This window comes from Anser brachyrhynchus, assembly GCF_964034855.1.
Source record: "Anser brachyrhynchus genome assembly, chromosome: 2".
Classification (NCBI taxonomy): Eukaryota; Metazoa; Chordata; class Aves; order Anseriformes; family Anatidae; genus Anser; species Anser brachyrhynchus.
In genome coordinates this window covers 48,943,835-48,969,328 of record NC_137695.1, presented here as the reverse complement: position 1 = coordinate 48,969,328, position 25,494 = coordinate 48,943,835, and the positions used below count along the sequence as shown (strand labels likewise).

Sequence of the window (25,494 nt, the reverse complement as noted above, 5' to 3'; positions counted from 1 at the left end):
TATGTCTGCATAGCCTGAAGCAGATTTCTTTTGTCAGGGAGTGGGAAGGGAGCCAAGCTGCTAGTCACATAACCACGCTACTGGCTTACCATCTGTCCAAAAGCAATTACTTGGAAATGGCAGGTAAGGTGGGAGAACGAGGTTATACCTCAGCTGTAATGCAAGGCCAGCCAGCGTCACTGATCTAGTACTCGGCGGTGTGAGAGTCTCTCTTCTTGACATGCAGGTAACTCACCCTGCCAGCTCAGACGTATGAACATGGGGAATGATGGAGCTTACTGCTGGAGGACTGGGGAAAGAAAGGCTTCGTGTAGCAAAGCCTGCCTGTGAGGCAGCTACCTCAGGATATGGGAGCCATGCTGTTGGAAGCTGCAGTTTGCGTGTTCTGGCCAGCCACAGGAAATGCCTTCGGAGGCAGAAGGCTGGGGAAGAAAATGAAGGCATGTGGGGAAACAATTTTGTTTGAGAACCCAAGCAACAAATACATCCCCAATTTCCAGTGACCCCAACACTGCATTGCCCTGTGTCGTGGGAAACCCAGGCTGTGCCATGCTGCTGTGCCAGTGCAGTTCTGCACAGCTTCCCCCTCTGGTGCACCAGTGTGTCAGGGAAGGGTCTACTGGTCAAAGGCATCGAGTTCCTGCTCTTTTTTTGTTTGCCTTATACCTGGTTCCTTTGCCTTCTGTCATGGTTAGCAGATGGAGCTAGCGATTCTGTCCATCAGGAAAATTCAGAAGGCTGCTGCAAAACCCTAAGCTAAGCCCATGGGACTCGTTTGTCTGGTCCTGTGCAACCCAACGCTCAGCATGGAGATACCATCCCCTAACCACAACATGCTGCTTTGACGCAAGTGGAAACCAGACGCTGCACTCAGAGCAAGCCACTCGAAGCCACCCTGGGGACATCATGAGGTCTCCCTCAAGCAGTCTTCCTGCAAGCAGCCTTGCAGATCATTTCACTGCCCTAGCTACTCCTTAGCACTTTCCTACTATTCCTGCTTGTTGGTTTTTTTTTTTCCTCCTCTGAGCAATCTGGGTGTCAAGGGCCTCTTTGAAATTGCAGCTTGCAGATCATGTAGCTGTTGACTCAAACACAGTCACATCTGTGTGCGTGTCAGGGTTAGTGACTGCAGTCAAGTTTTCATTTATTTTTGTAGCATTTAATTTTAAAGATGGGACACAAAAATTCCATGAGAGAGAGACTCATCTGGTGATCATGTGAAGAGAGTGACTGAGCAGCTGCTCGTGGCTGATCTTTTGGGCAAGCTGAATGCAACACACACACTGCCAGTCCAGCTATGGAAGAAATTTTGGAGGGAAGACACCAAATAGACCCCTCCAGAAACTCAAGGAAAAACATGAAAAACGAAGGCCTCGCTATGGTTGTCTTGTTACCTGGTAGTCCCGTTTGAGGCACAGACATCTCCCAGCTCTTCTGCTTTGCATCCCTCCTTTTCTGGCTTGATACTTTTCCAAGACAAGAAGAATTTGCGAACTTTATCTGTTCTTAAGAGCAAGAAAAAGTGAGAGCTGCTTGGGAGTCGGGAGTACAGCAGTTAATTGGCTTCATATTAGGCAAATCTAAATGAGTATCAACACTTGAGGTAGGAACCTAGAGATACAAGACAGGTGAAGTAGGAAGAGTGCCATAAGGTCCATATTTTCTCCTATACAACAATTTCCATTCCCAGTTGGTCTCCAGGTCTCCACTGGAAGTGACTGGTGATTATGAGTGCTGCTATTTTTAAGATGTTTGCCTTTTGAGTAGGAGCCTAGTTTCCAGCCAATGCAAAGTACTCACTTTACAAGGCTCCAGTCTCTTGACAGATCTCAAGCCGGTCAGACAAAATGATCAGTGAGAAGAGAAAAGAAGAGCACAGCAGCAGCAACTAAATAATTTTTATTGTTATCATGTTAGATATGGGCCCTGAGCAGCACTCTGGAGACTGATGTTAGAGGTTACTCAGAGAGAGGTGAAGAGACACGTTACTTATTAATTAAGAGATTTATGTGGGAGAAGGTTTTTCCATTGCTGAAAATGGATAGAAGTGAGGAAAGATAACAGGAATAGTGAAGATGGGGACTTAGAAAGCACTTTGATGATGAAGTAATGCAGCTGAAAGGATGTAGTGAGGTGGGGTAGTTACAGTGTGTAAGAAGGAAGGTCCTAGGAGCTCCTCTAAGTGAATTTGGAGGAAAGGAGAGGTAATCTTTTCTTACAGGGAGGCAGGGCTTTTAACAAGGTAGTTAACCTGCTAACTTAAAATCTTGGGTATATGGGAGCTTGATGGTCTAATCTACACAAAGCACAAAGGAAGGACTTTACTTTTAGCCTGCGACTTGATCATCCTACTTTTGCTTGGGTAGCACTTTACCTTAGGGATTGCTTCACTTGTGATTTACAGTGAATCACACCGTATGAAAATACAGTGTAATTTTTGGTTATGCTCAAGAGTTGGTCGCCCTCGAAGTCAGTTGGTTAGCCTCCCTGTAATTCCATACCTGTCACTGGATTTTCTTCTCCTCTTCCTGATGACTGCCATCTTACGCAAGCACACGCACTACTGAGGATAGAAAATAGCTGTACAGGAGCTTCTTGTCTTGCTCAAGGCCCTGAGCTGGTCCTCTGACTTGTTACTGGCTGAAGTGGGTCCCTTCTCCTGCTTGGCCCCCTGGCTTTGCCCCATGAGCTCCCCTGCCAGATCCTGGCTACTTTCTGCCAGCATGTGAGCAGCCTGGAAGCCTGGTGTTGGAAAGCATGGTTGCACTGTCAGAGGTGATTAATGTGGAACATAATCAACAGGACTGAAGTTTCCTAGCACAGTATCATGATTTAAATAGCTGTAAACTGGTATTAGAATGTCAAAGGGAGACACTGTGAATGACTTTACAGCTTGGTAAGCCAGCATGGTTTCATAGTCCACCCAGCCTTTTAACACAGCCAGAAGAGCATCTGCATCAGCTGCAAATGCCTTTCCCTTCTAATTCAGCATTTTCCAAAACCGGTTGGTTTCTGTTTGAATGACTGATGCATTGAAATACATCAAAGTGAACATCAATAAATAATTTCAGGTTTTTTTGTTTGTTTGCATGTTTGGTTTGTTTTGATTTCCTTGATGATTTATTTCTAGAAGGCAATTGTAGGAAGGTTCTTGTGAAGCATGATATTTTTACACAGCCCAGAAGAGGGCAGTGGAAGCTAACAAATAACAAATATCATGCCTCAGCTGTAATAATAACCAACAAAAACTCCTCTTTTTTTCAAGGTACTCAATGCCCGTTTTCTAAAATTGCATTTCAGTAGTATGGAAAAGAAGAATTTCTTTAATGGCTTAGTCTTAAATCTTTTTAGCCTAGACAGAAACCACTGTCACAAAAAGTATTTTTTTTTTCCAAAGCGATCATTGCCAAACAAGAACATCTCAATACCTGCAGCTGGGGCTGTACTCTCCACAGAACGGGCTATTTTAAATCACCGCTGGTGTTGAAACATAGAGGGGTTTCTTACAGCTGTCCATCTAGGCTGGATTCAAGCAACGGTCTTGGATACTCAGCAATTTTACCCTCTGTAGTGAGCCTGTTTTTTATCAAACTTTTAATTGGGTTGAAGGGAGGAAAAAGAGCCCTTCACGGGAAGCCACCACAGGTAACATCTACTGTGATAACCTATGGACAGAGCTTCAGTAGCCATGGAGACAGTAGACTGTTGGGTCAGCACAGATGTCGTGTCAAGGCCTGCTCTAGCAGCTTTATGCCAGATTGGCCAGACAGCAGTGGCCACTGTCAAAAGAAACGAGTCCCTGTGCTCCTAGCTAGGCAGGATGGTTCATCACAGCAAGATGTTCTCCTCCTTGGCACATCTGAATCATCAAAGTCCAAAGTGAGTGCTGTGCCAGACCCAGCTTTGTGGTCAGGTCCTTGCACCAGCCATGTGTGTTCGTGCATGTGTGTGCCCACTCATGTACAACTTCTGGGGTTCCTTTCTGTCGAATCCCCTCAGTCCCTCTGTACCCCATTTCATCCAGAGAGCAGAGGCCAGAGGCAGGAGGGTTTGGATGAGGTGCGCCAGAGCTCCCTGCAACCTCTGCAACCCAGCAGCAAGTGGAGGAGCTTTCCAGGATGGGAGCAGCGGTGAGAATGGCCTTTCTGAGTCCTGCTGGAGCTTGCTGGCCACTTCTGTAAAATCAGTCTGTGTCCACTTATTGGAGTGCAACCAGCAAAAATTTGGCTGGAGCCAAATCCCAGACATCCAGACTTGGCAGTTTTTGACTCATGTAACTTGAGAAACACCGAGAAAAGTATTTTGCTGTGGCACAGCTCTTATGGACTGCTCAATGCATCAATGCTGGGCAGCAAGCAGACCTTCAGCAGTAAGTGCAAGTGGCTTTAATCTCAAAGACTCACCTCCAGCAATGGATTTTCTTGACCTCAGCAGAAGTCCTAAAGCAGCCTGAGCTAATTTTCAGCCTTAGTCTTCAGACTGTCTTTGCATAGCTGCCTTCCCCTAAGAGAATAAGCTCTTACACTCTCATTTTCTGCCTTGTGACATTAAAGGCCAAGTTTTTCCTTCTCTAGTTCTCTCCCATATTACAGCTTGGTGGATAGATCCAGCCTGCATTAGTAGGTCTAGGAGGTTATTCTGTCTTTGCTCTACCACTTAGCCTGACAAAAGCATTAGTTTTTACATGCATCTGTCTATGCAGTTTGTTTTCTTTTACACTGCATGCTCATCTGTAGGGAGCATCCTTGTCATGCAGCACAGTCGAGAGGCTTCTTTAATTTTGTAATTTATTTAATGTGCTTAAAAAGCAACCCAAAAATAATGTAATTAGATTCTTGGGATGAAAGGAATAGGGAGAGGCAAGTCCTGAAAGTAGAGAGGAAGAAATTCATTTGTATCATCTTTATGGTTTTTCTTTAACTGTTCCAAGGTTTGCATTCACTCTGTCTGCGTTAACTCGAGTTGAGATGGCCTGTGAATGAAACCTCAGCCACAAGCTTCATGAGAGGAGGCTGCATGTGTTCTTTCATAACACTTGTACTTTCGCTGTTGTACCAGCACACAGTTTAGAGCAGAGGACTCATGGGGTGCTTTCTGGCATTTTTTTTCTTAACACTGAGGAAAACAATTCCCTGGATTTGCAGAGCTAAGCCTCATGATTAAATTGCTGGGGCTGAGGAGTTCCTACTGAAAAACTTGCATGGCCTTTGAGAAGTCCTGCTCCACAAAAAATACATGCCAAGCAACTTCAATTACAACACTTTTGGTTTTCAGAGACTTGACTGAAGGTTCCTAGATAGAAGTTTGACCCTACTAATGTTTGCAAATGTGCCTTAATTTAGTTGCTAGTGAATTCTCCCTCTCACATACAGCAACAGATGCAAGAGAAGAGATGGGGTTCTTCCTGAGACTTTTTGGTTCTGCATAGTCATTTGGAAATCAATTTAATGCATTTTAATTGCCTATTTTTCTCCTTGGATTTCTCTTTACAGCTACACACCAGAAAAAAAAATAATAAGCTAGAGTCTAGCCAGGCAGGCTGCTAATGAGGAAGCTTGACTCAAGAAGATTTTAATTTTCCGCATTTGTTCTTCAGGATAGCTCCTTCAGCATACAAGGCTGTCACAAAACAGGAATGTTGCCACCAGCTAATGGAACAAAAGCATTAGGCTTATATGTCATTTTGCTACACTGAGAACTAAACGCTTACATCCTTGACCAAACTATAGGAGTCTGGCAATCCATTTCAGAATGCTTGTCCCCTCAGCCAAATCAACCCCATGACAGAAACACCCATTGTGCATGAATATGGTGTGAAAAGAATGAGAAAGAGAAAATTTAGGACAGGAAGAAGGAAAGGGATATGCTAAGAGCTCAGTCTATTGCCAGCCTTTCACAATCCCCATGGTAAAGAGAAGCTTCTGACTCTGCCAAGCTAATCAGAGGGCTTCCCAGAAACTCCCTCATCCATGGGGCATTTTTGTTGAGAAGCAGGATTTAGATGAGGTCCATGCCGTCCCTGAACTGCCAGAGCAGGCAGAGTTGCACAAAGTTAGACTGGGAGTCAGGATCAAAGCTAGCCAACGCTGAGGTTCCTCTGCCTCTGTGGCTGGTGCAGTTCGGCCATGACCTAGGTACCGCAGAGTTCTGTACCTGAAAACTTGCCATTGCTGTGAAATCAGGATGCTGGAGACATCTGCGTTTAGCATCTCTATCGCAACCCTTCATTTCCAATAGCAGACACTGTCCTACAATTTCATCTTTCAGTAGCCGAAAAGCTCCAAGTTTCATCCCTGTTCGAGGCTGTTGTCTTTGGAAAGGCTGAGCAGCTCACTGCTGAAAACAGGAGGGGAAGAAAGCACACTGCTTTCCACCACTGGGCTGTAGCTCGTCATTACCTCCTTTACTTGAAATGTGAAGGATGCTTCTCAATAGTGCATAGCCCCAGGTGAGTGAATAAAACCTTGGTACCTCATTACATCACCTGGAAAATATTTACTTTCTCCCCCAGTACCCCTAATCTGCCTTGTTGTCCCATCATGCTGAAAATATTGGGGGAGGGGGAGCAGGAACGGGTGTTTGAAAGCACCTGGCACAAGAAGCCATAGTCAAAATTACTGCTAAAGTAGTCCAAATACTGTTCGTAAAGTCTATGGAGGTGAGACCAGACAAGTTTAAAGCAATAATTTTTTTGTCTGCAGAAGTTTAACAAGTCTACTGATTACGCATCAGAAAATGAGGTCAGTAAAAAATACAAAAAGTATTGGAATATTGACATTAAAAGGATAAAAACCTGGGTTAGAGAAGAGAGGAGTGCAATAAACAGGACCACGCACACGAAAAGAGCTAATGGGCAAGATCTCCTGAGTTCAGTGCTGGGACTCGTTCTGCTTAAGAGTTTTGTATAAATGAGCGCGGGATTGGCACAAGCCTCTGGGTGTCCAGACACAGATGACATCATGCTAGGAGGGGAGGCTGCCGATAAATTTCAGGAATGCACTAGGCTACAGAAGGATTTGGAGGCTCTGGGGGAATAGGCTAATACAAAGGAATTCAATATTACACAATGGAAGGTTATTTGTTTGGAGAGCACCAATGGCACGTGTAAATGCAAGCTTAATGAAATCGGGTAGGAAGGAACTGATGAAGAAAAAGACCTGGGCTAGTGGTGAGGAGTGGGAGAGATAGCAGAAGCCCAAAATGTAAATAACAGCGCAGCGGAGATTTTGGCTAACAGGGCTCCACGTTGGGTCACACAGAGTCCACAAGAGTCCCGTACAGCCTCATGCACTGCTGCGCAGGCAGCCATCCTGGGCTTTGTGTCCGTCCTCCTGGGTCTCCACTGCCACAGAGCCTTCTGCAGCAATCTCGCTCCTACAGACAGAACAGGCATCTGGAAAAGGCTGCTCTGCACCACCTGGAAACACAGGTGTGCTCCCTGTCAGAGGGTGGATGAAGTGAGCACAGCCTCCTCTCTGTGTGTAGGAATCAATACGTGGGTCCCAGCCTCCCCAGGCATTGTAAATCTCATATCTCCCTTCCCCTTCACCTGGAGAAGGATCAGCTCTGCTGCCAGCTTGAGTCCCTGCACTTCAGTGCACCTCGTCAGGCTTTCTTTCTTTCATTAACTACCTTTAGGTGAGGCAAAAGACCTCTCACCACCAGCAGCCAGTGAAGTCTGAAGGACATGAAATATTTCGGGAGCTAAAATGCATTGTCTGGTAAAAAAAACTTTGTCTCTGCTCTTTTGCAAGTCTGTCTATACTGCACGAGCATTAAAAATTGCCAACCCTTTAATAATATTTTACAAACAGAACTGATACACGTGTTACACATGTCCTTACTTTCTAACCACCATATTTCAGATTTCACTGGTAGTGTCCAGGAGGAAACACAGAGCAGCATATCTGTATTTTTACACTTGACATCCATCTGGCCTCGTGAAGGGAGATCCCAAATGAGGTCCCCAGCTGCAGGAAGGGCACAGAGAGGGGAGCACAGGCTGGGAGTGGTGGAACCCCTTCCGCACACAGCGGGCACTGCACGGGAAGGGAATCCTTCCCTCCCCACAGGGCACATACCTGCCTGGGATTCGGGATTTTTGAAGGGGCAAAACCGAAATGCAACAAAGAGGCACCAACGCAGTACGCATCGTTCTGAAATCACTTCTCTGAACTAACATCTCTGTTTAATGCAGTTGCAGTCTTCTGTATAAGGGTCTGGTGTGGCTGTCTGATGTCTGTCTTTAGTTTAAAAAGTCAGTATCTGAATGGGTGACTGTAGCTCCAAAAAGGTTTAAGGTCCCTTGCCTGCGGTCCCTGGCTGTGTTCCTACACAGTCGTTTACAAAGAGCCCACTAAATCAAAAGCCAGGTAAATCAACAGAGCACTCAGCGTCGTAATGAGGCCAGTTATAAGGTAAATTGCAACATTATTCAGGCACACAAAATTCCTCCTCTGGCAGTTGTCCTGCTAAGTGCAATGCACCTTAAAAGTGGTGAAATGATTTCTGGCAGCCTCTGGAAAAGGCTGTGTCTGGGGGATGGAAGGCTGAGCTGAATCCCTGCCTTTTCACCGAGTTTTGACTTTTGGGGACTTAGGGTAGCAGTTGGCCATCACCGGTGTACACTCTGTGGGTTATCTGAAGGTTCACTGATGCATTTTCAAAATGTGTGGTACCAGCCACAAGCACTGGCCATGTGCTCTCTCACTTTCCAGCAAATCTTGTTACAATTTTCAAAGTGGGGGATTAGAGAGACTTTAATTAGGTACTTGTTTAGGGAGGCTTGAGACTAATAAATCTTTTGTTACAATGGATGAAATTCTGAACAGATGCTGACGCTTTTGAAGCTGCCAAGACCCAAAAGATGGGAGCCCAGACCCCAAGGACATGGCCATTATTATAGTTATTAGACAGAAAAAGCTCTAAGGATATAAGGACGGGGAGCCCCAAACAGAACAACATTACTGTGCCCAGCACAGGTAGCTTTTTCTGATCTGTATGCTAGATTATGGGATTCTGTGTGGTTATTGTAAGAAAATATTTGATATTGGTTAACATTGAAGGCAGAAGTGTCGTTCCCCCTTCTTCCTACCCCCCACTTTCCAAACACCTTCATGGAGGCAAAGCTGAACGATTCTCAATTTACAGGACTCTGTGGAGAAACCATTTGTCCCCAGTCTTGCAGGCAGATCAGGCTGCAGGTCAGGAGCAGCAGTCCTATCTGTTATGCTATGCTACCAACCTATAGTCTCTAGCGAGGCAGTAACTAGAGCAAATTGGTGGAATGAGAGGTTCCCCAAGAAATACTGCAGCTGTACAGACAGCTCCATGCAAACCATCCCTCTCAGCCTGCTGAGACCCAAGGGAAGGGGCAGGAAAGCAAGATGCAGGAGGGAACGCACACCCATGCACACTCACACGAATAAGTGTAATGTGAAATTAATCTAGTGAGCATGAATCAGACTCTTCTGTGATTGAAACATCCTGTATAAACACTGTTCAGTTGTGTGTGTTTTTGTTAGTCTTTTGCTTTTTTTTTTTAAAGGACGGCATTTAAAGGACTATATTTGCATGCAAGAGCTGAGGGTAGAGGACCAATTTATAGCTTTGCCTGCAAAGATATCCAGAAGGGGTAAGAAGTGAGCAAAAAGTGTGCATTTGAGCCTGTGGCACTTGGCTCCTTCCCGCAGCAGAGGAGTGCTGTGGGCGGTAGGAGGAAGCACGTCAGATGCCAAGGCTGAACAGGCAAAGTCACTGCTGGCTCCTGGGCCACATCGGCTCTAGGACAGAGGGGCACAGCGTGGCCAGCACCACATCCCTCCCTTCTCCCCAGCCCTTGCTCCAGCCTGGCCGTTTCCTCGCAGGGCAGAGCCACGTCGTGTCGTTTCCCCTCGATGCTCAGCTGCGTGGCCAAGTTTCCCCACCTCACCCGGGCCGTGCAAAGCTGCCCTGCGTTCAGTCTCCGCAAAGGGAGAGAGGTAGAGGGAGGCAGCTGAGCCCTCTCTGCCAATTAATCTAATTACTGGCTGAATGTAGCGTGTCTTTTTCCACAGGCAGAGCCTGTGTGGGAACGAGCATGCCTCCACTGCAGCACCAGGGCAGGGGAGCGCGGGCTCCCACCTTCCCCCTTGTTGTGGGGTGCGTGGATGGAGAGGGAACACCCAGGATGGATGCATGGATGGAGAGGGTGCCTTTACTGCCCCTCTCCTGGGACCTCGTGTGTCCGGATGAGCAGAGCGTGCTGAGGCCCAGCCAGCCCTGCTCCAACTTACCCACCAGGGAAACAGGGCTGATCCTCAAAGGACTGGCCTTGGACACGGGAGCCCAGCACACAAGCTGCCACGTGGCGGTTCCCACCCTGCCCCAGGGGGAAGAAAAGGGACCATGGGGAGCACGACAGTGGGAGCAGACACATCTCTGTCCCCATCACGTGTGGCCACCCTCCCCCTGCACACCTGGGTGCAGTGGGCAGTGCTGTCATCCCGTGGCCTAGGGGACCATCAGAGGAAGATAAAAGCAGAGGCTTTCCTCTTTCATCGTGCATCCAGGAGGACGCAAAAAGAAGTGCTACAGACCAGTTGGCTCTGCCTCAAAAGGCAGGGGGGGATCCTGTTTCAGGTCACTATAAATTGTTGCAAATACTCCACGGTTGCCTTTGGCCCCATTTTATTTTATTTTATTTTGTTTTGTTTATTTTATTTTATTTATTTTAATTTTATATTATTTTTGTGGAAAAAGCTGTAGGTTTGTGTACTGGAAAGTCCGAATTAATTGAAACCAATCGTAGCCACAGCAATTATGGGGAGGGTTCAGCCATCAGATTTAGGAAAAGGAAGAAAACAATGACTGCACGCCCGCTGCAGGGGCTGGCCAGGCGTGCGCGCCTCGGCAGCAGCGCAGAAGAAAGGACTTGGCATCTGGGAAGTGGCTTTTAAAAACGGCCAGGGCGCGTTCGCTACAATAATCCACCGAAACAACAGCCGTCTAAAAATAGGGTTGTTTTCTGTACTAAGCTCCTTTTTAACTCCGTTAGTCATCACCGGCTCCTAAAATAAGAGCCGTGTAACAGTCTCTCCTAGTAGCAGCTGTAAACAAACTTTGGGGAGGCGCAGGGGAAAGGGAAGAGGAGCAGCGGGCGGAGGCGGGGCTGCAGCGGGCGGCCCCGGGGCGGCGGGGGGCGGCGGGGCCGGGGCCGGAGCCGGGGGCGGCCGGGGGGGACCCGCGCTGCGCTGCCGCCGCCGGCTGCCTGCGACAGCTCCCGGGGCCTTGGAGCGGAGCCACGGTGGTCCGGGCAACGGCATTAAACAGGAGGAAACAGACGGGGGATTCCGTCATTTCAGCGAGGAGCCGGGGGGGGGCAGGAAAGGAGAGTCCCGGGGAGGAGAGCGCGGCTCTCGCCCGCCCGCGGCTCCGCGCCTCGCCCCCGGCCCTCGCCCCCGGCCTCCCGGGGAGGGCTCCGGGCTCTCCCCGTGCCCGTCGGGCCGCTCCGGGGCCGGCAGCAGGCGGGCGCCGCGCACACCCGGAGCCGCCGTCGGGGCCGCGCCGTCGGGGGACGGGGAGCGGGGGCGCCCCCTGCACCCGCCGCGCCCCCTGGCGGAGCCCCTGGCGCTCCGCGCCCCCGCCTCGCCGCCTTCCCCTCGTTTTCTTTGAAAGAAGAGTCTCTCCCTTTATTTTGTTTTGGCTTTGCTCTTTTTTTATTTTTCCTACGCGAGGGGATATCGCGCCGTCGGGGGGATGGGGGTGTTCCTCGCCGGGCTCGCTCCGTCGGTGGGGAGCGTTTTCCACAATGATTTAGTGGAGTAGCTCGCCCCGAAGGATCAGCCACGGCCTCCCGTTCCCCAGGAGCAGACAGGATTTCGTTTATATTGGGTTTATTTTCAACCACATATGGGTGTCATGCGCTAGATTTATGATCTTTTACATTTTTTTTTTTCATACACCAGATACGCTCGAAACCACCCTAACTCTCCGCTAGCTGCCGTCCAATTCCAACAGGAAAGTATGGCCCCCTCCTGCCAGCTGTGGGGGCAGAGGGAGGACGAAGGGGGAGCGAGGGGCGAGGGGAGAGGCGCGGCCCCTCGCCGGGGTGTCCCGTCGGGGGCATCCCGGAGCTGGGAGCGGGGAGGAGGAGGAGGAGGCGCTGCGGGCTGGAAACCTCTCTTTCCCCCGCTACGAAGTGATGAGATACAACTGTGTTGCTGAGATATTTACAGAATAATAATAAATAAAATAATAATAAATCTGGAGCGGCTGCAACCAAGTCCGCCGAGTCTGTTAGTAATTTAGCAGAATGGGATTTTCCTTTCTCTCGCCTGCCAGTTGATGCTCTTTTCCAAATTTCCACAGCGGGGGAAGCCTGCGATTTTTTACATAATGATTTCAGCATGCAAGGCCGCTTTTCTTTTTTTTTTTTTTTTTCTTTCCCTCCTTCTCTCCCCCGTCTCCCCTCCCTTCCCTCCCTCACTTCGCGACCCCGGCGTGCCGCCCGCTCCCCCGAGGAGCGCACGCAGCCTCCGGCGACGCCGCGGCCGGCCTCGACGGGGCCGTGCCGTGCCGGGCGGCTGCGGGGCCCCGCGGAGCAGCGAGTTGGCGACGCGGCGGCCGGGGCCCGTCGGTGCCCGCCGGTGCCCGCCTCCCGCTGGCCGCCCGCCGGCGGCGGGGCCGGGGCCCGGCTGACATCACGGGGCCGGGGCGGGGAGAGAGGGGGCCGGGAAGGGAAGGGAGGTGGGGGGGGGGGAGGGTGGGGGGGTGTTTTCCAGCTTTAAAAAGGCGGCGCTGGGCGCGCAGCCCTGCGTCAGAGCGAGACTTCCCCGCTCCGCTCACCCGCTCGCCCCAGTAGCCCGGCCGCCGGGCAGCGCCTGCCGGCCCCGGCGCCCCGCGGCGGGCAGTGCCTCCGCAGTCCCCACGCACACCCGCCCTCCTCTCCATGCCCCGGCCCCGGGGGGGCGGCGGCGGCGAGCTCCCGTGCCTCCGCGGCTGCGGCTCCCACGCCGGGGGCGGCGCGGCCCCGGCCCCCGGGGCGTGAAGGCGGGCGGGGGGCGCGGGCAGGCGGGCGGGCGGGCGGACGGGGGCCGGCGGCGGCCCGGGGCGCGGTGCCGGGGCTCGCCGCCCCGCCGGGTGGATGCCCAGCGCTGCCCCGCCGGCCGCCACCGCCGCGCCGCCGTCGCGGGACGCAGACAGCGGGAGACAGGAGCCGGCGGCGGCCCCGCAGCGCGGCGCCCGCCCGCTCGGCAGCACCATGAAGGCGGCGGAGGAAGGTAACGGGCAGCGGGAGGGGGGTGCGGGAGGGCGGGTGGCGGTGTCCCCCGGTGTTTCCCCGCGGCGGCCCGGAGGTTTGCCGGCGGCCGCTTGCCAATAGGTGTCTCCTTCGCCTCTCGCACGGCGCCGCCTCGGCCGCGCAGCCGCTCCCGGGCGCCTCCCGCCGGCCCCGGTCCCGGTACGGTCCCGGTCCCGGTCCCGGTCCCGGCCGGGCAGGGGGGAGGCTGCACCACGCCTGGCCGCTGCCGCAGGGCTGCGGGGGCTCCCCGGGTCCCTTCGGGAGCCGACGCCGCGGACTCGTCCCCCGGCTCGGGGACTGCCCCCTCCCCCCCCCCCCTCCCCCGCGGCGCAGGCCTGATTTTTTTGGGGAGGGGGCGGAATGTGCCCCGTAATTGCAAGCAGCCCTCGCGAATTCTCTCGGGAGAGTTTGGAAGCCGCCTAAAGAGAGGGTCTCGGGGCACTGCCAGGCGCCGCGCTAGCCGTGAGCCGTCCCCTGGCGCACCAAAACAATCCCGCACGCCGGGGCAGGCTGCGGGGGGCTCCGCCGCCTCCCCCCCGGCCCCGTGTCGCCCCAGCGCCGTGTCGCGACTCCTTGTAACTACCCTGCAGTGACCTTGCTCCACAAAGTGCGCTGAAAGCACGCCGACAAAGTTTCTGGAGAGAAAGATCGCGGGCACGGGGCTTGGGAAGCGCTTTGTCGGGAGCTGCCCGGTTGCACCGAACGTGCCAGTGCCAGGGGCAGCGTTTTGCCCGCGCGGGGACTGACTGCAGCCTCCTCTGTGCCAGTTGGGACATTTTTCTCTCCCCGGAGCATCGTTACCCAGCACCGCTCTGACGACTGGCTGCGTTTTCTGCACGTCGCTGCTTCGAGCCAGAGCCTTTCGGTACCAGAGCGGGATGCCGGGGGGGACCCTGCGGGGTGATGCTGGGCATCGCCCCCGTGCCGGGGCAGGTGTGGGGCAGCCCCCGGCTGCGGGCCTGCTGGCAGTCCCCTGCCCTGCCGCCCCGGGCTGCCGGGCTCTCCGCTTCGCTTCCTATTTGCCTCCGCTTTGCTGCTGCTCGGGCTGAAACGGCCTGCCGGCCCCAGGCGGGGCATAGCAAGCCCACACGTCTTAGAAAGTTGTGAAGAAGTTGAGGATGGGGCGCGTCCAAGTCCGCGGTGTTTATTCCACAGCTCCGCTGTGGGACAGCGCGGCTCCCCTTCCTGGGCTTGTCCCAGGAAAGCTGGACAGTCGCTCAGTACCCTCATTTCTTTCTCTCTTTCTCTTCTTTCTTTTTCTTCTTTCTCTTCTTTCTCTTCTTTCTTTCTTTCTCTTCTTTCTTTCTCTCTCTCTTTCTTAACACAGATTTTTCACTGCCGTGGTTCCTTTCAGTTGACAGGATCCTGCTAATGCAAAAGCTACGAGCACGGCTGCAACCACGGCTCCACTTTTGAGGCATGCGAGGGCAGTTTTAGATGGAAGATAATTACTGCTTCATTAAATCGCTTTGGCTTTCGTTCCTCTCGCCCGTTTGGACCCCCGAGGGCTGTACACCCTTTGCGGCGCCCCGGACTTGAAGGGCAGGGAATGCACCAACTTGTAAAAATTACACCCAGAGACTAAATGTGTAATGGAGTCTCTTGTCAAAAAGAGATCCCCCTCTCTTGATTTCTGTGGCATTTGTGATCCCGGTGTTAAAATATCACCGACACTGTTCGGTAATTCTCTCCTGTGTTGATGATATATTTTGTAAGGGACTGAGAGAATGAGGCCGTCTAGAAGGTGTGACCCAATCCAGGAAACGGCGGGAGGGGACACCCTAAAAGTCAGGATTGCTGCCTGCAAATTAAGGTGTTCCTTGATTACCAAACGACGGCAGAAAATAGGCTATATTTATGTTTAGCCTGGGAAGAAACTCTCGCAGTGTCTCGGTGGAAGGACTGGGCGCAGCTCGGCCCCAGCTCTTTTCTTTGGTTCCTACAGAGGTGCGGAGTCCAGAAAATAACTGGGGGCTAATGCCACATACGATTTAAAATCTTTTTCAGGCTGCGTGACTGCGGCTGGGGCAGCCAGTCTGCTGGGTCACTTGTTGGACCTGCAGTGCGATCGGTGCAGTTGGCACAATTTAGGTTCACTACGGGGCGATGCTGCATTTTGGCTGGTGGTCCGTCGGTCGGTTTGTAAAGCTCGACGGGGAGCTTGCCTTGCCCCGGGGCACATCGGCTCTCCCCTCTCTCGTTTCTCTCTCCCCTTTTCAATGCTTTAAACCAGCGCATTAACTGGCGCTACGCTTACTCTGTCCCCACGTACGGCATCACTTCGGCTCTACCTTTCTCTACATCTTTACTTCTTCTCCAAGGAAAGGGTGCCAGTGGAAATATTTTATTGACGGCGCTAATATTTATGGAGTTGGCCAATCAGACCGCCTGGACGGTAGTTTTGGATAGGTTACCCATCCTGCGGGTACCAGATGTGGAAGAGGCAGAGGAGTGAGGGCAACGGGAGCAATGTGGGAGCTGCTCCTCGCCTCCCTCCCGAGGAGCCCTGGCAGGAGACAGGGGCCCCGTGGGAAGCTGCCCCCCGCAGGACGGGGGGTGGGGATGAACCCCGTGAACTCGGGGGGCACGGCCGCGGAGGCTGGGGTTGCGGAGGGGGCGGCTGTCCTGCTTGTAGGCCCTCGGCGGGGGCACCGGAGGGGCGGCAGTCCGTGCCGTCGGGCCGCGCTGCGGTGCGGCCGTGTGCGGGTACCGGGGGACGCTCTTCCCCGGCCTGCCCCAGCATCCCAGGGCGAGCGTGGTCCCGACGGGCCGGCAGCTCCAGTTCCGCTGCTGCCAGGGCCTTTTGCACACTCGTGTGACTCAGCCCCGGCCCTTCGGGGAAGCGGCTGCGAGCGGGGGACCGACGGCAGCCCCACGGCGCTTTGGCACCCGGGCCCGGCACCGCCTCCGCCCCGGGCCAGACCCCTTCCTCCGCAGGGCAATTCCCTGTGCCGGGACAGGGCCACCCGCTAGCAGGGTGCCGGGGCCGAAGAGCTCTGCGTGTCCTGGGGCTGCTCCGGGGGCTTCGGACGTGCGCCGGCTCCCGACAAGCCTCCGGAGGCACGTCGAGACTGCGGCGCGGCCGTGCGGGGAGGGGAAAAAGCGCGATGGACTCTGATGGAAAAAAACTGTGTTTTCCTGGCACTTTGCAGTGGAGATTTCAGCCATAAGCCTGGAAAATGGTATTCCCTCGGTTTAGAAGGGAATACCATTTCCATAACTGCTTTAAAAAACTATTCCTTTTGCAATCCGGCCTTAAATCCTGGGAACTCAACAGGCACAGCGAGCCCTAGCTGCTGGGCCGGAGCGGTCATTTGCGCGTTGGAGACTTTGAAATGGGTTTGTATAATCCCACAGAAGTGCATTTCTAATCCGAGATGGATGCTATTTCTTTTCGTTTAACCGATTTTAAACCCATACCAGCAGCAAAACCCCGCAGGCCGGGGAAGCGTCGTGCCACCCTTCATGCCCCAGCCGAGCCACACCAACGCAGCTTGGGCCGGGGGACTTCTCCCAGGCCAGCGCACGGAGGAAGATGGTAGGTTACGAGCCCCACTTTAATGCGCTTTTTATAGCAGTTGGCACTAGTGGGTGCTGCAACTAAGTAAAATAAATTAAAAAAAGGAAAAAAAAAAAAAGGAAAAAAAAAAGGGAAAAAAAAAAAAGGAATAAGGAGCTCCGAGCCTCCTGGCTCGTAGCCGCGGAGCGGTGGGGACCCTCGGAGCAAGACCGGCGCCTCGGCAGCGCTCAGCGCCCGGCGCGGCTCCTCCCGGGACAAGGCGAGCGGAGGCGAGGCCCCGAGGGCAGAAACCTCCCCGGCTGCGCCGTGCTGCCCCGCGGGATCCCGGCACCTGCGGCGATTGCGATTTCCAGCGGGCGGGAGCAGGTGAAAGCCCGCTGCCCCGCTGCCCCCGGGTCTCCCCAGCCCGCACCCCCCCCGCCGGTGCGGGTAACCCCGGGGGGGCTCCCCGGGGCGTGCGGGCTGCGCTGTGCGAGCCGGAGCGGCGGGAGGAGGGTGCGGGGGAGGGCAGGGCAAGGCGGTTGTTTGCATCGACCCGGAAACATCAACAAAGCGACGGAGGGCGGATCAGAGGCGGCGGCGGCGATAGCGAGATAGGCCGGCCGTCGGGGCCGGGGTCACATTACCGTGCCGGCCGCCTCCTGCGCCTGTCGGGGCCTCGCTCCGGAGCCCCGCCGCCGAGGGGAGCTCGTCCCGGCCCCGCCGTGCCGGCGGCAGCAGGTGTCGGGCGCGACGGGGCGGGCCCGACGGGGCGGGCCGGGGGCTGCGCCGCCGCCTGGGCGCCGGAGCGAGGCGGGCGGGGGTCGCCGCGGGCGGCGGGAGCCATGACCGGCGTGGAGGCCGAGCAGGAGTTTGATTTCGATTTCCTCTTTGAGTTCAAGCACAGCGATGAGGGCGGTGGCGGAGGTGGGTCGCGGCCGGGGAGGCACCTCCGGGGGTCCCGGGGGAGGGATGCTGCTGGAGGGGGCGGGGGAGGCCCTCCGGGGGGTCCTTCCCGAGCCGGAGGCAGCGTGCGGGGGCGATATTTTGGGTCCTGCGCAGCTGCGGGACGGCGAGCCGGGGGCACCGGGAGCCAGCAGTGAAATCCTGCCCGGAGCCGCTTTCCCTTTCGGTGCCCTTGTGTCTGTACCGTGACACGTCTCGGAGGGGAAGCTGCGCGGGAGGCAGCCCGTGTGCGATTTGTTAAACTTCGGAGCCCTTCGGAAACGCGGAGTTTCGCCTTGCTCGCGCAGCCAGGAGTTTGCGACCGAGCCGTCCCCGCAGGCTGCCAGGGGCTGGCCGGCAGCGAGCCCAGCGCCGCTGCTCCGCCGCCCTCCGCAGCCCCGGGGCCGGCAGCGGCAGCTCGGGTCCGGCCTCGCCCCGTGGCAGCGATGGGGCCGGGGGAAAAGCCCCTGCTGCCCTTCCTTTCGCCCCCCCTCCCGTGAGCTGGAGCGATCTCGGCTCAGGGTTTCGGTCGTCCAAGCATTCAGGCTTGAAGGTCATCCGCAAGCAAAAATAACGGTCCCGGATTCGTCGTGGGTCACGGTTTGCAAGCCCGGTGTCTCCGTGTGGCTGTTTTATGACTTGGAGCAATATTGGAGGTGGGAACAGGGTAAATGAGTCGGGAGTTGACACACACAGGGAAAGTTGTCGTTGCTTCCCAATACGAAGCGGGCTGTCACAGCCTCAGTGATAGCGGGTCACCATAAAAATAAAAGTAGGTGATTTAAGGCTGTTCCAGTTTCTTTTTCCACTTTTTTTTCCCACTGCTTTCCCCTTTAAATCGAATGAGGTTCCCAAATCCTTCCCTGCATATTACAGCCTGTCAGGACGTAGCTGTGCACGGTGCTCCCCTTCCTAGTGCCCTGCTCTCCAGCACGTTCTCAGTGTCCAGATGGCTGTAAGCAGATTCCCAGTTTTTTAGAAAATTAGCTTTTAAGAGTGTCACACCAAGCTTTATAGATGTAATTTCCTATGAATTAGGCACCTGGAAAGTGGAGGGGCCTAAACAACTTAAGTGTCGAAGTCGTAGTGAGAAGAGTAACTCCATTAGGCAGTGCTGAAAGCATAAACTTCAGTGTAAGCCTAGGTGTGGCTCCATGTCTGGAAGTGTAAAACAGCCTTTGCCTTCTCCAAAGCCCCTTTGAGCTGCAGGTGTTAAGCAGTCCTATTTAAAGAGTATAAATAAAAAATGATGGTTCTCAGTGCTTTGTAGGATCAGCTTGTTAATGATGGAAAGGGATAAAGCCTGTGCCCTGTGAAACTAGCTAGAGAAAAAAAATCTGATTTTTATGCTGTCGAAGTGAAATGTAATGTGAAGGTGTGCTCACAAATCAAGGGGTCCAATTTCTTATTCTAGCTATACCTAATGTGTGAATATGCTGGCAACCGGGCCATTGCATACCTCCGCTGGTCTATCTGATACCAAGGTTTGGCTCAAGATACTAAAATACGCTTTTGAAAGTGTTGTGGTACCAAGCTGTGTGAGTTACTGCCCACAAGCAGCAGTACAGACCTAAGCCCAGGCTCGCAGGCTCTGCGCTGTGCAGGGAGCCTCTGTGGATCAGGGTCGCAGTCAAAGTGACTGTCCATGCCAAAGCATTACTTTCCTTTCATCCATATCAGTGCTGTCAAAATACCCCACAAAGCTGTTTTATGTGGTGTAGTTTTGTACCTATGTAGCCACTTCCATCTCCCTTCACTCTCGAGACTGGCATTTTATTTCTGTGTGCTTTACTGTTGTAAGGAAAACAACAGCATTTTATGAACGCTCACTATGCGTGTTTGATAAATTTTTGTGAATACAGAAGTTGAGCACAGGAACGTGATTTTTCACAAAGGTATCTGGTGGTTTTTAGTGCACAAATCAAGGACTTGGTATTGTTCCTAGGTGTGGTTTTCAGGCTTTTATATTTGTTGGGTATTCTTTGTACACACTTGTCTGAAAATTTAAGTTACCTAAAGGTAACTTATGTGTGTAAAGGCTTTGGGTCTTTCGATTTTGAGTACTAGTGTGTGAGAAGATGTATTCCATGTACTTTTCCTATGCCCTTTAAAAGTTGACTTCTTAAAAATGTGCAGGATAGTACTAAAAGAGACTATTCCTTGTGATGTGCATTAGGAGGACTTGTTGCTTGGAGCACTGGTAGCTTTTGCTTATATATTCGTTTTTTAAGCTGGTTTCCTGAGGCCAATCTGAGGCTTTGTATCAGCTCTTCGGCCTGGGCTGCAGATCCCTGGCAGACTTCAATGTCCAATTTTTACCCTAGCTTTTTTTACCCTAGCTGTGTGTTAGATTTTAGAGTACCACTGGGTTCACAGTGCTTTTCACACAGGTAATAACAATCTCGGTTTATTTACTTATTAGTTATAATAACCAAGGTGTCAATGCTGCAGTCAGCAGATACAGCCGGTCTGCCAAGCCCACCGGGTGGGCGCAGAGCTGGGGCACCCCGCAGAGCCCCCAGCCCCCTGCCCAGTGTGTCTGGCCGTGTGCCAGGGGCCGGCCGTGCAGCAGGGCCCATGGGGTGTGTGTGGTGGGGCTGCCAGGAAGAGCCGGGCCTGCATCCCAGCAGCTGGGACAGCGCCAGGGACGTCGCCTGCCTCCGGAGCCGGAGGAAGCAGAAAGGGGCTGGGGCTGCCTCAGAGTCGCTGCTTAGACCCTTTCTCTGAGCCGCTTTCTGAAACGGAGAAGGTCTTACCACTGACTGCCACTTTGATGTTTTGTTTTTCTTTTCTGTGAAAAGTGAGAAAGAAGTAGTGGTTGCAGTAGCTGTGAGCGAGCAGTGCTGCCACGCAACAGGGCAGCAAGAAGAGGCAACTAATTTTGGAAGGAGAGGGCTCTGGTCCCTCAGGCAGAACTGTGCATTGCCATGACCACTGCAGTCAGATAACCCGTATCAAAGGAGCACCCCTTTTTCCACAGTTCCTCCTTGCCTTGTTGTTTGAATGCTGTGTGAAGCTGTATCGTGCTTTGAATAATCCAGTTTTATCTGCGGTATGCTCTGTTGTAATTTAATGACTCTTCTCACTAAACGCCTCGTTTCTGAAGGTAGAGTAGAAAATGAGCTGAAAAGATGTTGTTTCTTATTGTTTGTGAATGGTACCTGACGTGGCATAAAGCAGCTGGAACTTCACAGAGTAGCTGTGAAACTGCTAGAGCACATTAATTTTTTGTAAGTACCATTTGTCTCAGAGTCCTTGCCAGAGAGAAACATGAGCATGGGATAGCCGGAGGATGACACCAGAGAGGGCTGAGCTCATACACAAAAGAAAGCGAATAGCCGGTAGCACTGGCTGGCATAACCTGCTCGGAGGCTTGTTTGCATCCACAGCACTCCTGAGGAGTGAGTCGTGTTGGGAATACCAGCCACGATGATTAACAGAGCTTTTCTGCATCTATGCGGAGAAGGTGGACATGGGGCACTGCTGGGAGCTTGCCACGTGGGAGGGATGGGAACCAGTTGCCTGTGTGGACCAAGTCTGGCCTGGGGCGCATGAAGTTTCCCCTTGTCTTGTGGGAAAGCACCACTGCCCTAACAAACCTGCGGTAATGCTGGTTGTGCATGTGGCTGGAGCGGGATGTATTTCCAGCCTGCTGTGAATAAACTTGTAGAACAGCATTACCCAAACCTCAAATTCAGTGGGCTGATAGCTATCTATATATATATCTATATATATATCTATATATAGCTGTATGCTATCTTTTCCCAGTATGGCGAGAGACACTGGCATGAGGGTCTCTGGCCCAAGTGTGCTGGTGACGCCAGGCCTCCCTATGCCAGAAGGCACAGGGGGTGACTCCTGATCCTACTACCATTCAGAGCACCAAGGGCTGCCTGTCTCCCCGTCCACAGCCTGGGGCGTCCCTGGGTGGCAAATAGAGACCCACATGCAGCCCCAGGGCAGAGGGAGTGGAGCTGAAGGTGCCCCACCAGCAGGCCAGCGGTGGGGCAGGATAGTCTCCTGCAGGCTAGCACTGGGATTCAGGTTCTCCATAGCACAGCAGGGATGAAGGTGTATGAAGGTTGGGTTGTTCCCCTGTGTTGGTGCAAGTCTGTGATGTGATCTATCACTTTTCAGGTTTTCCACACAGCGCAACTGTGCTGTTTCTTTAATACACCCGGAGCTGTAACATGCTTAGAGAGTTGGCCAAGAGCACTCTGCTGGCAGTGCTTAATGTGGCACGCGCGAGAACCAGCAATTTCAGTGGAATTTCATCTGTCACAGAGTAGCAACACATCCGTGTTTATCCATCACCTGGTCTTTGCCAGTTGGGCCGGAGGATAAGTGGTCCCAGAAATGAGAGCAGGTCAATAGATCCGTCTCGTTCCAAAAACCTAGTTAACTGGAACCGTTTGGAAACTCGCTGTAATGGAAATTTCAGTTGTGTATAATTTTTTTAACAGAATGCAGTTGATCATGTTCTTTGTTTTAGTCTGCCTCCACTTTTTTTGTTGATTTTTTTTTGTTTGTTTGTTTTGTTTTTAATATTCCAGCTTTTCAGCGAGGGAATTAGGCTCACATGTAAAAGCACATCTCTTGGGCAGCATTGCAGTCTCTGAATGCTGATGCACCCTTGTTTGAAGACTCAGTTTTTGGTTTTGAAGATTTACATATGTCTCCTCAAGACAAACTCAGTCCATGTACATCCGTGTCACAAGATAGCTTGTCTTGTGCTGCTCAGTTAGTAGGATTTTCAAGGATGCAAGTCTGTAGCTTCTCCCCTAACATGGCATGCCTGTCTGATGGGTTGTCAAAGAGTGCTGTTCTCTTGTGTGTTTTGTCATGTTCCTCCACTCCAGCTCGGTATGTTGCTAAGTGAGTATTTATGTGCAACACTTCATATCATTATTTTTTGTTTGTTTGTTTGTTTTCCAGAACACTATAATTATACATCTTCAAACGTAAATGCTGGCTTGCCTCTAAATGTGACACATTCCTCATTGTCAACTCCATGTCATGGCCTTCAGACATCAAATCCCGTCATTTCAGTTGTCCCATCAACAAATCACCCTTCTGGATATGGAGGACACATTGACAGTGGGGCATCCGAGTATTACCTGCCTCCAAACATCAGACCTAATGGAGCTCCAGCACTGGAGAGCCCTAGAATTGAGATCACCTCTTACATGGGACTTCATCATAACAACAACCAGTTTTTTCATGATGAGGTTGAGGAGGCCATCCCAAATGCAAAGCGATCACCTTCCACTGCCACTTTGAACTTACCGAACATCGAGGCGTACAGAGACCCGTCCTGCCTGAGTCCAGCTAGTAGCTTGTCTTCCAGAAGCTGCAACTCTGAAGCGTCTTCCTACGAGTCCAACTACTCGTACCCATACACTTCGCCCCAGACCTCTCCATGGCAGTCCCCGTGTGTCTCTCCAAAGACCACTGACACAGAGGAAGGCTACCAGCGTGGCATGGTGGCCTGCACTTTGCTCAATTCGCCAAGGCACTCTCCGTCGACATCTCCCAGGACGAGCATCACAGAGGAGAACTGGCTGGGGGCCCGCAACTCCAGGCCTCCATCTCCCTGCAACAAGAGAAAGTACAGCCTCAATGGCCGGCAGACTTCCTACTCGCCACACCACTCCCCAACACCTTCACCACAAAACTCGCCGCGGGTGAGCGTCACAGATGAGACGTGGCTGGGGAACACCAACCAGTACACCAGCTCTGCCATTGTCGCTGCCATCAATGCTCTCACCACTGACAGCACGATAGATATGAACGATGGGATTCCCATCAAGTCGAGGAAGACCGCCATCGACCACACCCCATCCATGACTCTCAAAACCGAACCGGCTGGCGAGGATCATGGGACCATATCGCCGACTGCCGATTTGTCACCAGAAGACTTCTCCAGCTTTCAGCATATCAGGAAAGGAAACTTCTGTGAGCAGTACCTGTCTGTGCCACAGCATCCATACCAGTGGGCCAAACCAAAGTCTCTGTCTCCTACATCCTACATGAGGTAAGGAGCCCTGATTCAGAGGACAATCCTGGCAATATCTTTACTGTATGCTTTTTTTTTTCCTCCTTTCCCTTCCCGTGTCTGTTTCCAGCCAAATCTACCCATCCATTCATTTTGTTTAGCCATTTCTCGTGATGCTGCCTCTTGTCATTAGTGTGATGTGACCATGAGTACATCTTTGAAAGGTTAAAAAGGCCACTTCAGGAGTTGACTGCTCATTGGTTGTAACTGGTTACTGCTTCCCAGGGGTCAAGCCCAAGTCCAGCCAGTCTCGAAATAGGATGTTCAGGGGTATTCAGAAGCTTGACAGGCAGCAGGACAATTGGGTACCGTCAAACCAAGGTTTTACTGAAGTTGTTCATCATGTCTTAACATGTTTTTGCTGCAGGGCTATGAGATGTTCCTGTTATTGTGCTGTTACAGGGCACTTTACATTTGTGCTTTACAGACAGTGAATACAAACAGGGTAGGAATATGTTTCTTTTACAACTTATTTCAGCACTTACTTAATCTGAAACTTTATACGAAAGCTTCATACCAGTCTTCTTTTTCTGTCTGCAATGGACAGTAATTTTATTTTTTCTCCCTTTCTCCACCATTTTTATGTTTAAAGAAGAAAACCTTATTTGTAAGCTGATAATACTTGTCACATTTATTTATCAGAAGAGGACTCCAGGTAGAAAGGAACAAAGAATAGCCTGGATTTGAGTTACATGCATTGCTTTCTCTTTTGGTCTCAATTACAGTCTTTATTTTGAAGTCTTAAGACTGCATATACAGTGCCACATGGTACAGAAAAAGAGTTTGGCTTTCCAAACGTTCACAGGCCTATTCCAGTCCCTGACTGTTATAGCAGTCCCTCTCCTTTTCCTCCTCAAGAACATACGGCTTCTTGCATTTAACAGCACAACTGTCTTTGCCAACATGAAAGATGTGGACACATAGCTGCGATATTTTAATTAGTGATAGTTTCCTTGGCTCTCAACCTTGCCAACCATTTGTCTCCACCCAGCACTTCTCTGCTACCTGCTTCCTACAAAAACTGGACCGTGGACCGTGGCCCTTCATGTTACAACAAGTAGCACTGTCCCTCCTCATCCTCACTGTTCTCCCATACTCCTCTCTGCATTGTCCCAGCTCCTTGGTAGGACCTTGGCCCAGTTCAGTGCTGGGAGATGTGACCGTCCTGTTGTATCTGCTGGAGCCACCCACAGGTGGGCACTTGCTGTCTTTCAGCGCAGGGATGGGATCTTTTCACACCCAGTAAATCCCTCAGAGCCGTCCTGTGTATTCAAAAAAAACATTTGTGTTCTCCCACCAAAGGTGTAAAATAGTCTGAATTTATCGGAGAGGCAGGACGTTTGCTTTTGTGTTTGGCTGTTTTTTTTGCCAAAGACTGCACAGGCAATAATGTGACAGTTTGACCAAACACATTTTTATCTTTCTGTTGCAGAGAGTCGCCTGTAGGCACTTTAATGTAGTCAGTGAGAAGGCAACCTAGCATTCCTGTGTGCTAACACAAACAAGAAAGGTGAAGTGTACAAAACAGAGCCCCACTACATTGTGTATTTAACATTTTTTCCACTGTTTTGGTCTCATATAAAATATGTTTCCTGGTTCACAATATGTTTCCATGTGATCTCATTAACTTGTGCTCTAGGGCAGTTGGAAGTTACTGTTGAAATGTGATTTTAAGTTATTTTACCAATCAGATACACTGACCATGCTTCCTTCCAC

General features: G+C 52.0%; 1 protein-coding gene across 8 annotated transcripts in view; it reads left to right on the top strand.

Moving 5' to 3' along the window:
* The first annotated feature begins 12,779 nt into the window (after positions 1–12,779).
* Positions 12,780–25,494, top strand: part of NFATC1 (nuclear factor of activated T cells 1) — a 120,410-nt gene continuing 107,695 nt past the window's right edge. For 5 of the 8 annotated variants that reach the window (XM_080581018.1, XM_080581016.1, XM_080581019.1 and 2 more), the window contains exons 1-2: positions 12,780–13,259; positions 22,659–23,757. In XM_080581018.1, coding sequence (XP_080437144.1) covers positions 13,124–13,259; positions 22,659–23,757 — 1,235 coding nt within the window. In that variant the 5' untranslated portion in view covers positions 12,780–13,123. Of the gene's footprint in view, positions 13,260–17,545; positions 17,706–22,658; positions 23,758–25,494 lie in introns of those variants that run through there. The other 3 variants (XM_080581023.1, XM_080581017.1, XM_080581020.1) reach the window with 2 other exon arrangements.